At 44.5% G+C, this 13,385-nt stretch overlaps 2 protein-coding genes and 1 long non-coding RNA gene across 22 annotated transcripts in view; 2 read left to right on the top strand and 1 right to left on the bottom strand.

Moving 5' to 3' along the window:
- The first annotated feature begins 403 nt into the window (after window positions 1-403).
- On the top strand, window positions 404-8,343 carry scaf11 (SR-related CTD-associated factor 11). 3 transcript variants are annotated; one of them, XM_077593350.1, is made up of 15 exons: window positions 404-622; window positions 1,305-1,351; window positions 1,429-1,577; window positions 2,008-2,091; window positions 2,210-2,289; window positions 2,374-2,450; window positions 2,533-2,570; window positions 2,658-2,728; window positions 3,163-3,279; window positions 3,387-3,481; window positions 4,291-6,396; window positions 6,490-6,836; window positions 6,952-7,116; window positions 7,205-7,324; window positions 7,660-8,343. In XM_077593350.1, the coding sequence occupies exons 2-15, from the start codon at window positions 1,333-1,335 to the stop codon at window positions 7,753-7,755; spliced, it is 3,564 nt and encodes a 1,187-aa protein (XP_077449476.1). In that variant the 5' UTR covers window positions 404-622; window positions 1,305-1,332; the 3' UTR covers window positions 7,756-8,343. The 3 variants fall into 3 exon arrangements, with proteins under 3 accessions (XP_077449476.1, XP_077449477.1, XP_077449475.1); XM_077593351.1 differs by having other exon boundaries at window positions 3,160-3,279; window positions 7,214-7,324; XM_077593349.1 differs by having other exon boundaries at window positions 3,160-3,279.
- Window positions 8,344-9,503: 1,160 nt separating this feature from the next.
- The window catches only part of LOC144068703 (uncharacterized), an 80,279-nt gene continuing 76,397 nt past the window's right edge, over window positions 9,504-13,385 (top strand). Inside the window, exons 1-6 of one of the 8 annotated variants that reach the window (XR_013298237.1) lie at window positions 9,504-9,707; window positions 10,465-10,543; window positions 10,649-10,740; window positions 10,826-10,920; window positions 11,007-11,026; window positions 11,238-11,314. This is a non-coding gene — a long non-coding RNA (uncharacterized LOC144068703). Of the gene's footprint in view, window positions 9,708-10,464; window positions 10,552-10,648; window positions 10,741-10,823; window positions 10,921-11,006; window positions 11,315-13,385 lie in introns of those variants that run through there. The other 7 variants (XR_013298241.1, XR_013298238.1, XR_013298245.1 and 4 more) reach the window with 7 other exon arrangements.
- The window catches only part of LOC144068700 (uncharacterized), a 79,970-nt gene continuing 77,945 nt past the window's right edge, over window positions 11,361-13,385 (bottom strand). Inside the window, exons 1-7 of one of the 11 annotated variants that reach the window (XR_013298233.1) lie at window positions 12,986-13,142; window positions 12,717-12,794; window positions 12,130-12,213; window positions 11,951-12,032; window positions 11,791-11,856; window positions 11,579-11,719; window positions 11,361-11,486 (exon numbers count right to left, since the gene is read on the bottom strand). Coding sequence is in view for 8 of the 11 variants with exons in the window: in XM_077593402.1 (XP_077449528.1) it covers window positions 11,690-11,719; window positions 11,967-12,032; window positions 12,130-12,213 (180 nt within the window). In the remaining 3 variants the exon portion in view is untranslated. Of the gene's footprint in view, window positions 11,487-11,578; window positions 11,720-11,790; window positions 11,857-11,950; window positions 12,033-12,129; window positions 12,214-12,716; window positions 12,795-12,985; window positions 13,143-13,385 lie in introns of those variants that run through there. The other 10 variants (XR_013298234.1, XR_013298235.1, XM_077593404.1 and 7 more) reach the window with 10 other exon arrangements.

Here is a 13,385-nt window from a genome sequence, read left to right as displayed (position 1 = left end):
AACCATTTTTGCAGGCGCTTATAAAAAAATATGGGTCAGGTTCACACACAATAGCTGTCGTACTAATAATTTGACAAGTTACTAAGAAGAGAGACTTGCAATTAATTTGGGGAATGACATAAAGGACAAGAATAGTGATTTTAGTATTACTATTGGATTGGATAACTTTATTCATCCCGTATTCGGGAAATTTCGTTGTCACAGTAGCAAGAGGGTGAGGATGCAGAAATAGGAAAGGCATTTTAGACATAAATAATTATTTTTATATTTATTTAATTATTATATTATTATAACAATTATTCCACAAACGATAGCTGCGAATAGATGTCAGTATACTATCAGGTAGTAGCTATTTGAGGCTGTTCCTGCATTGTAATTTCCATGCAATGTTCACTGTCTCCACTAGGGGGAACTCCTCACGGAAACAACGGCCTGCACCGCGAGACATGTGGCCGAGAATTGAAATCTCAGCTCTTTTTTTTTTTTGACTCCAAAACAACAACCACCGTCATTGTAAACTTAGCTTAGCGATTTGTTAGCATTTGATCGAGGGGACAAAATATTTATCTGGACCTATAAAGCGTACCGACGAGTCAGAAAAAGGCACGCGAGCACTTTAAAGGTGAGCAAGCTACTGTAGCATGTTTTTCCTAACTGGCCTTAACGCGTTAGCCCGTTTTAACGACGTTAAGCAGGTGTTGTGTCGCTATCCCAAAACTGCTAGTTAGTTAGTTCCAGGAGGTCAAAAACTAAGTGCGCGTTGAGTTAGCGAACCAGTCGACAATCTTGACTTCATTGTGTGGCACGATACATAGCTTTAGCTAGGGCTTGATCACAGTGCTAATTTAGCAGAAGCCACGAAGCTATTTGGTTGCTGTTTTGGGGGTTCTGCTTGCATTAGCTCACGTACCAAGCAATAACAATCAACCAATCATTTCACTTTTTTAACTTGAATCTCTAAATCGACCCTATCTACAGGAGATTGTTTGTTTGTCTACGTGTGCCCTGCGATTGGCTGTCCACCGATTCAAGGTGTCCCCCTCCTAGTGGCCGTAGTTGGCTGGGATAGGCTCCAGCACCCCCTGCGACCCTTGTGAGGAGGATAAGCGGTTCAGAAAATGAATGAATTTCAAAATGCTGGTATCATTGGAAAAAAAAGCTTATCAAACACAAAGATAATTTGTTTGGGGTTTGGTCAAATCAGTGGCGGTCCGTGCATTTTCTCGTAAAAAAGCAAAGAGCAAATGAAGAGTCAATAATGAGCAGTCAACATGTTTTTTTTAACCTGCACATCTTTGTTGTAGCGGTGATTGGTACAGCTCAGGGCTGGACATGACTGGAGCCGATAGCGGTGAGTCTCCACACGCACTCGCCAGTGACACGTTACGGTGCATGATAATGTCGTCATCCTATTGCGTTCCCATGTAGGTGGCCAGGGGCCGCCACCCGACGGGAGCGATGCCGAAGAGGCAGAACGATGTCCCATCTGCTTGGGGGTCCCGGCCGAAGGAGAGCTGGCCATGCCGGACAGCTGCTGTCATGTCTTCTGCCTCGGATGCTTGCTCATGTGGGCGGAGGTGAGGCGTTGTTACTTTACAAGCAATGTTCCCTCTAAGCTGCGCGCGTGCGCAATTGCGCACTACTCTCGTCTTCTCTGCGCACAGCAAATCATATGGAGCGCACAAAATAAAATCCCATTTTTTTTATTTATTTTTTAGCTGTGAGGCCGACGCGCGAACCACTCATCCGCCGGGCTGCCCATTCATAGATATTAATCATTACATTTTATTATTACTAAATCATTTCTGTGTAGTAGACATGCACCTGCTTATGGCAGATGTGATACTGGTGTGTGTCCAGAGCGAGCAATGATGATGTTGCTCACACCAGTACTCAATGTGCTCAGGGAGGTTGTCTTTCTGCCCAGACAAACAAAAAATTAGAGGGAACATTGTTTACCAGTTGATTTTTCCTCTGTTTTGATGATCCAAATCCCTCCCTCAATAGTTGCAGGTTGTACCTTCTTGTCCCGTGGACAGAAGGCCATTCAGGAACGTTCACAGATGGGATCGAAGCCTGCGCTGCGTGCAGGTCTGTTCTTACACCGTTGGAATTCTATCTCTTCCCACTCCTCGCTACTTCTGAGGCGTGTGTGACGAGTCAATTCAAATGCGTTAGTTGAAAATCTATTTTCCTGCCCAAAAAAAAGATTCCAGTGAGGAGACGAGTGGCGGAAGCAGAAGCTGAGAAATGCGCCTGTAGAGATGCCAAAAATAGAGTGTCTCTCAAGTAAGAATATCTATTCAAACTTTATCAATCCAATGATTTAATACCAAGTTGAACACTTTTTTTTTTGGATTTTCCTCCCTGAAGCAAATTTCGAAAAAGGTCCAGACAGCAAAGAGCACAGAAGATGGACCATTCGAAAACTAAAGGACTTGTGCGTAAATGTACGTTAGTAGCCTTCATTTTTTTGCATTCATTTCAAACTTGATTTCTTTTGTGTTTCTAATCTGTCAATTCCTTTACTAGGTAACGATGACGACTCGTTTTCTGTAAACCGTAAAAAGGTGGGCTTTTGATTTTCACTGATTTTTTGTTGTTGTTGTTGCAGCCTTTCCACCTCTTCTAAATGAAATAAACATTATTTTTTCTAGACTAAAGGAGCAGATTGCTGTGCTTGGCCCTCATCTCTTTTTCTCTCATCAACTACAGCAACACAAGACGTGTAAGTCATTTATTTGTAAGTACTGTATTTTTCGGACTAAAAGTCACAGCAGCCAAAGAATAAACAATGCAGACGGGGGAAAAATAAAATAAAAAAAATAAGTCGTATCTTTGGGATGCCATGTTTTTGTTTTATCAGAAACCAAGAGCAAACTCAAAATAAAGCAACAAAAGTAAAATGGAGAACAACAGGCTAAATAGGCATCTTTAAAAATAAATTCAGATAACTACAGCGCATAAAAACAACATAAAAGGCTGTCGGTGGTTAGAGAGAAAACATCAATATATAAGTTGCACTTGAGTATTAGTCGCAGGCCTAGCCAAACTATTTTGTGACTTCTAGTTGGGAAAATACGGTCATTTCTCCATGACAAAATACATCCAATTTAGTGCTAAAGATATCTAACTTGTGATGTGATCATTCTGTCCCAGTAGGCAACCCTTGTTGCTTAACAAGGATGCATTCAACGAAATGAAAAAATGCAAACTTCAGGTACAAGGATGCCCATGGTTGTCCCTGGCTGCTCCTATTACCGCAAGTGGAATCTCAAGGTAAAAACATCTTCCCCTTGCCTTTATCTTGACATATGTGGCTAAGGTTTGGAGATGCGTAAAAAGCTTCTTCAGTGTCCGTTTAAAGTTGATAACATTCCCTGCAGGTTCGTGCCTCTTAATGACAACCACGGGCCATTTACATTTGGACTCCGTTCATCTCCGATGACCTCTACGCCTTCATTTGGCCCTGATCATTTTAGTGAGTCCTCACTCTTTGTGTTTCAGTACATTTGATTTTCTGGCGTATACCGTAGTTTCACGACTATACGGCGCATCGTATTTTTTGCCGTAGTGTCAGTAACGTGTGATATTTCTGTATTTGACACACACAAAGGACACACCGTTTTTATAGACTCAGCTAGGCATGGCAAAACATACACCATCTTAAAGATACGGACACGCTAAAACACGTTTTTAAAAAGGCAACGGAAGCAAAACTGAGTTCGGTTGTACTTTATTTAGCCATTTTACAATGTACTCACGTCATCACCCACAAATCCATCATAGTCCTCATTTTCTGTGTCCGAATTGAACATTTGTCCGAATGAGTCATCGAAAACGCTGAGTTTTATACGTTCGTCCAGGCGGCCACAATCCATTCACAAATAGTAGCTAGCTAGCGTAACTATTCCAATGCTGTCTTCCACGCGTCGTAAAGCTGTGTTGATGTCAATCGCCAGGCCACAATCCATTGGGTGTATTGACAAAAGAACTATATATCCCAGCAGTCACTGCGCAGTACTTTTTCTACGGAAAAATAGTAGAGTCGGGGGCTGCTTGCCGTAGTTGTGAGAGCTGTAGAGGATGGTGTACTCTATCGATTGATTTATTTTATCGTGATAACAATTTTAGTATTGGTCCATATATAAAGCGCACTGGATTATAAGGCGCCCTGTCTATTTTGGAGAAAATTTAAGACTTTTATGTGCGCCTTATAGTCGAGAAAATACGCTACGCCGATTTGATGGGAAAAGTTGTCCTATTTTTACATGCCTCGTGTCATTGCAGTTTTCCAGGGTGTCGTCTGCGCCATTACCTGTCCTAAAGGAGGTGAGAAGCGGGGTGGACGAGCCTCAAATACGGAAGCTCCCAGCAAAAAAGCCGAATCCCTCCCATCCCAACGATTGGGACGCAACGCTAAATCCCAAAGGGAACCTCCCGCGTCCGACCCCTCGTCGCTGCCCCAGTCCGGGAGCGCGTCCGACTCGGACTCGTCCGCCAGCCGGCAGACCTCCAAACCCAGCTCGGCATCTCGGGTGCCGGTCAAAAGAAAGGGCAAACGGGTAACAAACCGAAAGGCTGGCGGGAAGAGGAAAAACCTGAGAAAAAAGCCATCGTCCGAATTCGTCGAAAGCCCGTCGGCGAGCGAGAACGACGATGGCGATGAGGTTGACGACAATGACGAGGAGGAAGAGAAGAAGGAGGAGGAGGAGGAGGAGGAGAAAGAGGCAAGTCATAGTGAGGCGAAAACCTCTGACGCAGAAGGAAGTCTTAATACAGAACTCAAAGACGTCAATTCACCTGATGACCAAGAAGGGGAGGATTTTTTCAACAATAATGTGGAAAGCGACACGAATGACACACTAGAGGCAAAAAATTCCAACCAACAAACTGAACGACCGCAGCCCGACGACGACAGCCGTCAGTCTTGTCCTTCGGACTCTCCTCCAAAAAGCCCAGAGTCCGGGTCCCCCGACGACAAACCTTTTCCACCAGAAGAGGAACCTCCCGTCTGGTCAATTTCGACCGGCGACCACGAAAAGACGTCGCCGCCGCCGTCGGAACCGGACGGCACCCCGGACCGGCTCATTCCCGCCGAGTGCGACAATGCGATTGAACCGAGTGACAAAACGGAGACCGGCGACGAGCGCACGGAACGGCACGATGGAAAAGTGTGGCGGCATTTGCCCTCGGAATCGAGCCAAAGCCCAACGCTTGCCTCTCCGTGTCCCGAACTCTCAAAAGAGAAGGTCCCCGACCAAGAAGCCAAAGCATCCGAAAGAATGGCGGCGTCGGGAGACGTCGCTAACGACGATGCTCTACCCAAAGATGATGCTAACGTCCTCCCCGTGGACCGCGGTTCACCCGCAAGCGAGGCCAGCGGCGGAAGCGTCTTGGCCGTCGGCGCGGAAACTCCCACCGCCGTCGTCGGGGACGACGAGCCCCCCAAAGACGGGGGGCCCAGGGATCCCGGCCACGAGAGGAGGAACGGCCGACAGCGCCGCTCTCGCTTCCATTCCCCGACCTCGTCCTGGTCGCCCAAAAGGGAGTCCGGACGAGAGCCGTCCAGGCGCTCCCGTTCTCGTTCCCGTTCGCGGTCCAGAGAGCGCGCCGCCGGCAGCCCGCCGTCTTCCCGCTGCTCTCGCGCTCGCAGCAGAGAAAGAGAGCGCCAACGAGACTCGGGCAGGAGGGAGCGTCCTCGGAGGCGCTCCGGGACTCGCTCCAGATCCAGGTCGCGCTCCCCGTCCAGGATCAGATCGTACAGACGAGGACACAGCCCCCAGCGCCCGCCTTCCAGAGATCGCTCCCCTCGGGGGAACGAGCGCGGGGGCGGTCGGAGGGCGGGGCGGGGAGGCGGCGACGGCGACGCCTCCCAACAAGGACGACGCTATCGCGGAGGCGCCGGTCGCTCCGAAAACGGCGTCCCCGCCGAAACGTCGCCGGAACGCCAAGGCTGGTCGGAGAATCCCGACTGGGTCACGGAAAAAACCCGCGGCGAAAGCGAGGGCAGGAACTGGGACGCCGGCCCCCGCTGGGAAGATCGCGGGCACAGGGGACGAGGCAACTACGAGCGAGGACGCGCGGCGAGCTGGGGAGGCGGCTTCCGCAACCAGCAGGACGACGACAACAACAACAACCGCAGACCGCCGTGGAACAACTCGGGGAATGACGCTTACAGCCGCTTTAACGAGAACCGTGGCGGCGCCCGCAGGAAGCCGGACTCGGACGGCGGCGGCGGCGACTCCACGCTGGACCGCTCGGGCTGGTCGTCGGCGTCCAGCTGGGCGGTGCGGAGGACGCTTCCCGCCGATGTTCAAGATTATTACTCCAAAAGAGAAAGGGGCGGAGCCGGCGCTTGGAACCGATCCGAAGAAGAACAGCAACCTGCCGCAGGTAGCGTACAAATAAACATTGCCCTTATTTCTTAACATCAGACACCCACATTTTTTTTCCAAATCACTGCCTGATGGTGTTTTTGATTTGCAGATGGCGCCAAGAGCGAAGGCGCCACTCCGACCGTGGCCGGCAACGCTCCGGCACCGGTGCTGACCGCCATGCTCCCTCCGCCACCTCCGCAGTTGAACGTCCTACAGCACCACTTCCCTGCGCAGGGGCCCCGCGCACCCCCGCCGGCGACGTTACAGCCCGCCGCGCCGTACGCCGTGCCTCCTCCCATCCCCGTGCACATCCACCCCGCCGTCCCGCCGCTGCGGGCGCCGGCCGTGGGGGCCCAGGGGCTGCCGCCTCCTCCCCCGCCGCCCCCTCCCATGCATCAAGGGAGCCAGACGGCGGCGGCGGCGGCGGCGGCTCAGCCTGACGGTCAAACAACACAGGTATGTATGCCAATGCCAGAGAAAGAGCGCCACTTCCCCATATTCCCTTCACTTTGAAGCATAGTTGGCACGAATGCGGCCCGCCAAGCAAACCCAGTTTACGCCCCTGTCCTAGATGGCGAGCACCGCGGCGGCGGCGGCGGCTCTGGGCAAAGCGGTTTTGACCCCGACTCCGACCAGAATTGGCCTGCAAGCGGTCAACCCGGCGGCGGCGCTGCCTTCGTCAACGACGCCAGCTCAGCATCACAAAGCTCAAGCCGATAACTCCAAAAAAGAAAAGGTAACTGAGACAATGGCGTCCAATTTGAAAGGTTCTCACTTCCTGTGATCTTATCTCTTATCCCGTGCCTTTTTTTTTTTTGCTTAAGAAACAACAGATCCAAGAGAAAGCTATAAATGAAGTGAGGACGGCGATCAAACCTTTTTACCAAAACAAGGAAATCACAAAGGAGGAGTACAAGGAGATAGTCCGCAAAGCAGTAGAGAAGGTGCGCATTAAGTATTTCTTTTCTTTTTTTTTCCAAATTCTGCAGTCATTTCATGGATTTGTTGTTTTTTTTTTCAAATTCTGCAGTCATTTCATGGATATGTAATTTTTTTAATGTGTTTTTTTTTTCAAATTCTGCAGTCATTTCATGGATATATTTTTTTCTAATTCTTTAGTCATTTCATGGATATTTTGAATTTTTTTTATTTATTTTTTTCAAATTCTGCAGTCATTTCATGGATTTTTTTTTATTCTGCAGTCATTTCATAGATTTTTTTTTGTTTAGTTTTTTCAAATTCTGCAGTCATTTCATGGATCTATTTTTTTGTTCCTTAGATTTGTCACAGCAAGAGTGGTGAGGTGAACACAAGTAAGGTGGCCAACCTGGTGAAGGCCTACGTGGACAAATACAAGCACGCACGCAAAAAGTGAAGTGGCCGGCGGCGCTCGACCTGTTGTGCAGCTCAAGTGCAATTTCCCCTTTGCTGGAATTTAGCTTCCCAATGTCACTATGACACAGAGAGAGCGAGCCATTTCTTTTTTGATATCTCAACCTTTTAACGAACTATATAGATTGTTTTCTATAGATTTTTCATATTTTGTTAGAAAAAAAATAACGCAATCAAAAGTTGTAATCCAAGAGCCCTTTATTTTGCATAGATGGTGGCCTGCAGAACTACTGTAAGGAGGAGAGCAAGTAAAAAATACGCAATATCACATCTGCTATTATCCTCATGAAAATCTTCTGGCTGACACAGTTCAATTCCCCTTTCTGGAATCCTGGTGGCAAAGCCCAGTCAAAACTATTCTTTTATATAAAAATTCTATCCTATTTTAGATTTAAAACAAATAAAAATAAGATGAGCCCTTGACATTGTGATAACAGCACCCTAATTGGTCCAGGGCGAGTCTAATATAGGTAAAAAAAAAGTCAACCTGAATGTGGAGTGAATGTCAAATGAACAAAGTGAATTGTGCAAAGTACCCAGAGAGTAGTGAAATAAAGTAGCTGCTTCCTGATTGGCTCTTGAGTTTAACTTGGTTATACGAGATAATTGCACCTTTTGCCATGTACTTGGTTTGTACTTGAGTTTACCATCTAATTTATTGGCTGCCAGTTATAGCGATAGACGCCTAATTCATTTCAATGTGCGGGATAACCAGTAGAAGGCAGTGTTACACAATACGCCTATTTACTGTGTATTAGGAAGTGTCAATGCTGATTTGTATTGTTATCGCCCATAAACTCACAACTTCAAATAGAAAACAACAACCAAGACAGCTTGTTTTATAGCAGGGGTGTCAAACATACGGCCCGCGGGCCGGAACCGGCCCCCAAGGAGGTCCGATCAGGCCCGCAGGATAATTTGAAAGTGGAAAAAAATGCATAAAAGACATGGAATTAATATTTTTAATTCGCTGCAATTCATGGATTATCCGCTAAGGGGCGCACTCTTTCCATCAGAGTAGAAGACAAGCCGCATCACTGAGACAGACTGAAAACAGCAGCAACTCCATCAATTTTCAGTATGTATTGTATGTGTATGTATGTTTCATGTATGAAGTTTACAGATTTACAGGACAGGCGAACACTTTCTTCATTACACATTTCAAATCACTCTCCTTAGTTTGTAAGGTGCACGCAGGGATTACATTTAGATTTTATATGCGTATGTGTAAGTGGTTTAAAAATTCCTTTCTTTAAAAGTCTCATTTAATCTTAAAGTGCATGACTATATTTTTCAGTACCAATTAAAGTTTTGTGCCTTTGTACAATCAGTGGGATCAGTTGCAATGCATATTTGTGAATGATAAAAGTCAATTGCACATTTGTCTAAGGAAATATGAGGTGTTTCATGAAATGTTTTGTAAAAGGATAGTTCATTCAATTTCAATATTTTCCTAGTGTTCTTGTGCTTCTTTACACCAAAACAAAGGAAAGACATGATATTTGGGTTATTTATAGCAGAGGATGGTATAACTTTAATGGTCCGGCCCACTTGACATCTCCCTAGGCCGTATGTGGCCCACGATGCAAAATGAGTTTGACACCCCTGATGTATAGTAAGGCTTTTTTCTTTAAAAAATGACCATGTATAGTAAGGCTTTTTATTTTTTTTAAATGACCATGCAAAGTAAGGCTTTTTATATAAAAAAAAAAAAAACCGAACACACTCTTTTACAGCATCAAGACTACAAAAATGGCGACTATACTACGTCATCTTCCAAACATGGACATTGAGTCGGGAGGACAAATGACCTCCTATGGGCGTGGTTACGCCCATTGGTGACCCCGGATGCGTAAATTATGCACATGCGCAGCATCGCGCCCTTTAGCACAGCCATTTCCATGCCGTCGGTCGAACGACTAGCACCCAAACGAGGTAAGCCCTAGACTAGAGCAATTTACTGGCCTATGTGCATTTTTAACACCCTACCGGGAGATTTTTTTAGGAATCAATTGAGCCAAAACGCCAACAAATCTGTTAGTTTATTGCCAGGTCGAACACACCGTCGACATTTGAAGTATGGGCTCCTTGGCATGTCACTAGCTAGCTTAGCATTAGCCTCACGACATTTGACTTCAAAAGTATTTTGTCCGTATTCTCTCCATTATTGAGTCGTGGGGGAAGACTTCATTTTATCAAACAAAGCCGAGATATCAACTGTCAGTTTGCCAGGTGAAGGTGTGTTGAATGTAATGATAGTTTTCACTGCGATTGCTAAACGCCCTTTTCCAATTTGTTATTCTGTTTTAAACAAAAATCATTGATACCAAAATGGTTAAGCCGACTTTCTATATTGAATCGCTTTGTCTGGAAAGGGGATTTTTTTTTCTTTTTTTCGGAGACCAACAGTTTATTGACATCTTGAGAATGGGTAAATTCAAAATAAGGGCAAAGTAATAAAATATGTCAAACATGGGTGTATAATATGCACTAAAACATAAATAAAATAAATAAATAAATACATAAATATATAAAATAATAAAAATTAAAAAAATAAATGAAACGTGACACATCACATAACTTCCAGGGGAAATTAGCACCGAGCACTCAATAACTTATTTTCATTCTTTATCTTGATCATTTACTTTAAGATTTCTCTTTCCTGTAATAATTGTTTGCACTTCCCAAATAGCTTGGTTCAATCAAGATGAAGCTGTTCCCGTGTGTCCAGAACCATGCACACCCTTGAGGGGAGAGGAGACTGGGCCAAGGTATCAAGGTAATACTAATGACCAAAAAAACCCACCTAAACCCATCTGTTGAATCTCCAGTCTCTGTATATGATAACTTTTGCTCTATTTTTTTGCATGCACCAGGTCCATGGTGATGTCCAGACCCTGGAGGACCAGGTGATCTTCCCAGGTTGCCCACTTGAAGATGATGCATCGTCTCTGAACTCTGCTCTGAGGTTAATACCGTATTTTCACGCCTATTTGGCGCATCGTTTCTTATGCCGCAGTGTCAGTAACGAGTGCTATTTCTGTATTTTAGACACACAAAGCACGCACTATTTCGTCAGACGCATATGGATTAAGATCGAAATGCGATGGCGCTGGCTACCGGAAGCAGCTTATTTCCGGGTTATATTGTAATGTATCCAAGTCAAAATATTCCAATTTCACATTATTTTATTGACTACAGTTGCAATTTACTAACCCCCCTCTTATTTTATAGGTGATGTCCCGATCCCTAAGGTGAGGAGGATTTCTTTTTTTTTTTCAATCAGAAATTTTAATAAAAGAGATTTGAGTGTCATTTGTCTTTGTTAAAACACTTGGAGAAAAAAGACCCCAGACCCTCAATGGTCTTTTTTTTTTCCTTTTAATTTTTGGTGTTTATATACTAACTTTTATAATTTAAAAAAATGTTGTTTTTTTTGCCTAAGTGTTTTAATTTTGTCTACAGGTGAACACCAGCTACAACAACCAATGTGATCCTAAGTGTGCAAATGTATTTCTTTGAATAAAAATTATAAAGTGTCATGTTGCTTGCATTCCTTTGCTAGTTATATGAAGAAAAATACATGAGTACATTTCAAAGGTTTTATTTTTCCACAAAATGGGGTTATTGAGAAGTTCACATAAGTCTTCCAGCATATAAAGGTGGTGTTTCCATCCATTGATGAAAATTCTCTTCTTGGCACTGGATGGAATTCTGGGGAGAGAAAGAGGGTCAAAAAAATAGACTAAGTCCAACATTAAAAAAAAAAATAACCAAAAAAACAATAACACTAAGTTAGGTTTTACCAACATCAGAAGGACCCATCTCTCATTTCAGATGTGGTGGGAGATATACTGGATAGGGGCCCTCAAGATGTTGGTGTCAAAGGCTGTGCCACGCTCCAAAGTCACCTTTCTTTAGCGTTGATTTGGTAAACTTGGGTGGACCTTGAAGAGAGTATTTTTAGTACACATGACATGAAAATAATAAATGAAATAACCTGAAAAACAGGTCTTACGTCATACACGACTTCTTTGGTCTTGTAGATTTGGACAGCTTCCACCATCTCCGTGGCTTTAAACCTCTGCAAAACACCACAGCATGATTATGTCAAGGTACTATATATTGAAACATTTCAATTGTTGGCTGGCTAGAAAACATCGTTTTAAAATAATAACCTGAAACAGGTCCTACGTCATACACGACTTCTTTGGTCTTGTAGATTTGGACAGCTTCCACCGTCTTCATGGCTTTAAACCTCTGGAAAACACCACAGCATGATTATGTCAAGGTACTATATATTGAAACATTTCAATTGTTGGCTGGCTAGAAAACATCGTTTTAAAATAATAATAACCTGAAAAACAGGTCTTACGTCATACACGACTTCTTTGGTCTTGTAGATTTGGACAGCTTCCACCGTCTTCGTGGCTTTAAACCTCTGCAAAACACCACAGCATGATTATGTCATTGCTTATTGAACCATTTTGATGCACAAATGACTCCCATTCAATCAAAAAAATAAAATATGTCTCACAAAGCTCTTAGACGGAGGAAAAATGGTTGTTTAAACGAGTCAAAAATGACCCCTGCGCTACGGTTGAATGAATGTCTCGCTTAGGTTTTGTCAAAACCACAATTAAAAATCAAAAGGTCCAAGCCCTGAAGTCTTCCTTTAGGAAAGGGAAGGGCAAAAGTATATATATTCTAGAAGTGTACTGTTTATTCCTTACACCTCCACTTGATGGCACTAGTGTGAGTGTGAGTTATCCACACAGGATCTTGCTATTAAAAATCAACGCCAACCCAGTTAAAGTGTCTTCATTCAAAATTGGAGTGTGTCATGATGCTAAACAAGCTAATTTAGGAAAGCCGTGAACACTGGTCGCTGATATCTAAACATTACACGGGTAGAGGAATTAGAAGCTATAAAAAAAGACTCACTTTGCCGACAAACTGCTCCTTTTTGTCCGTTATGGCCACATTCTTGATGTTTCCCAGCAGTCTGTCCTCGTTGAGGGACTGAAACACACAATGGAAGGGTTTCTTTTTAAACATTGAGAGCAATAGGTGACGCGATGTAGCCAACTTGCTAACAAACATTTGTGTTAGCATCCACGTCGGGGCTACATCACGCCAATGAAGCACGTTCCCGTCAAAAAGCACTCTTGAAATGAGAACTGGGGCTACGAAATCCCCAAAAGACAAAGTACCGAACGCGCTGCATTGTCCTGGAAGAAGTTTGTCGGCTCTTTCTTCGGGAAATCGTCAATTCTGAGCAGCTCAGCAGTCCAACGCGCCTAGCCTCCGGCTCATCCGCCATTTTGGAAAATGGCGGCGGTCTTTTGAACTCTGACGTCAGCCACGCCTCGGCCACGCCTATTACACATAGACACAAAAAAAGAGATCGTTTTCATCATAGAGTGCATTAGTCAGGGGGCTGGGCCTGCAAATACTTTTAGGTTGGGCATTAATACTTCAAAACAAATACATTGTTTTCATAATAACGTACTGGAAATACTTTTTGGTTGGGCTTTAATACTTTAAGATACAATATTGCACATTATGAACATTGCGGTGACATGGAAAAGGAATAGTTCATTAAATTTCAAT

Source organism: Stigmatopora argus, chromosome 23 (genome assembly GCF_051989625.1).
Source record: "Stigmatopora argus isolate UIUO_Sarg chromosome 23, RoL_Sarg_1.0, whole genome shotgun sequence".
Classification (NCBI taxonomy): Eukaryota; Metazoa; Chordata; class Actinopteri; order Syngnathiformes; family Syngnathidae; genus Stigmatopora; species Stigmatopora argus.
This window is presented reverse-complemented; position numbering and strand designations above follow the sequence as displayed.

Excerpts from the sequence above, each read along its gene's own strand:
- scaf11 (XM_077593349.1), top strand. Across the intron at positions 2,092-2,209 it reads GAAGCCTGCGCTGCGTGCAG|ATTCCAGTGAGGAGACGAGT; the intron begins GTCTGTTCTTAC and ends CCCAAAAAAAAG. Across the intron at positions 2,451-2,532 it reads TAAAGGACTTGTGCGTAAAT|GTAACGATGACGACTCGTTT; the intron begins GTACGTTAGTAG and ends TTCCTTTACTAG.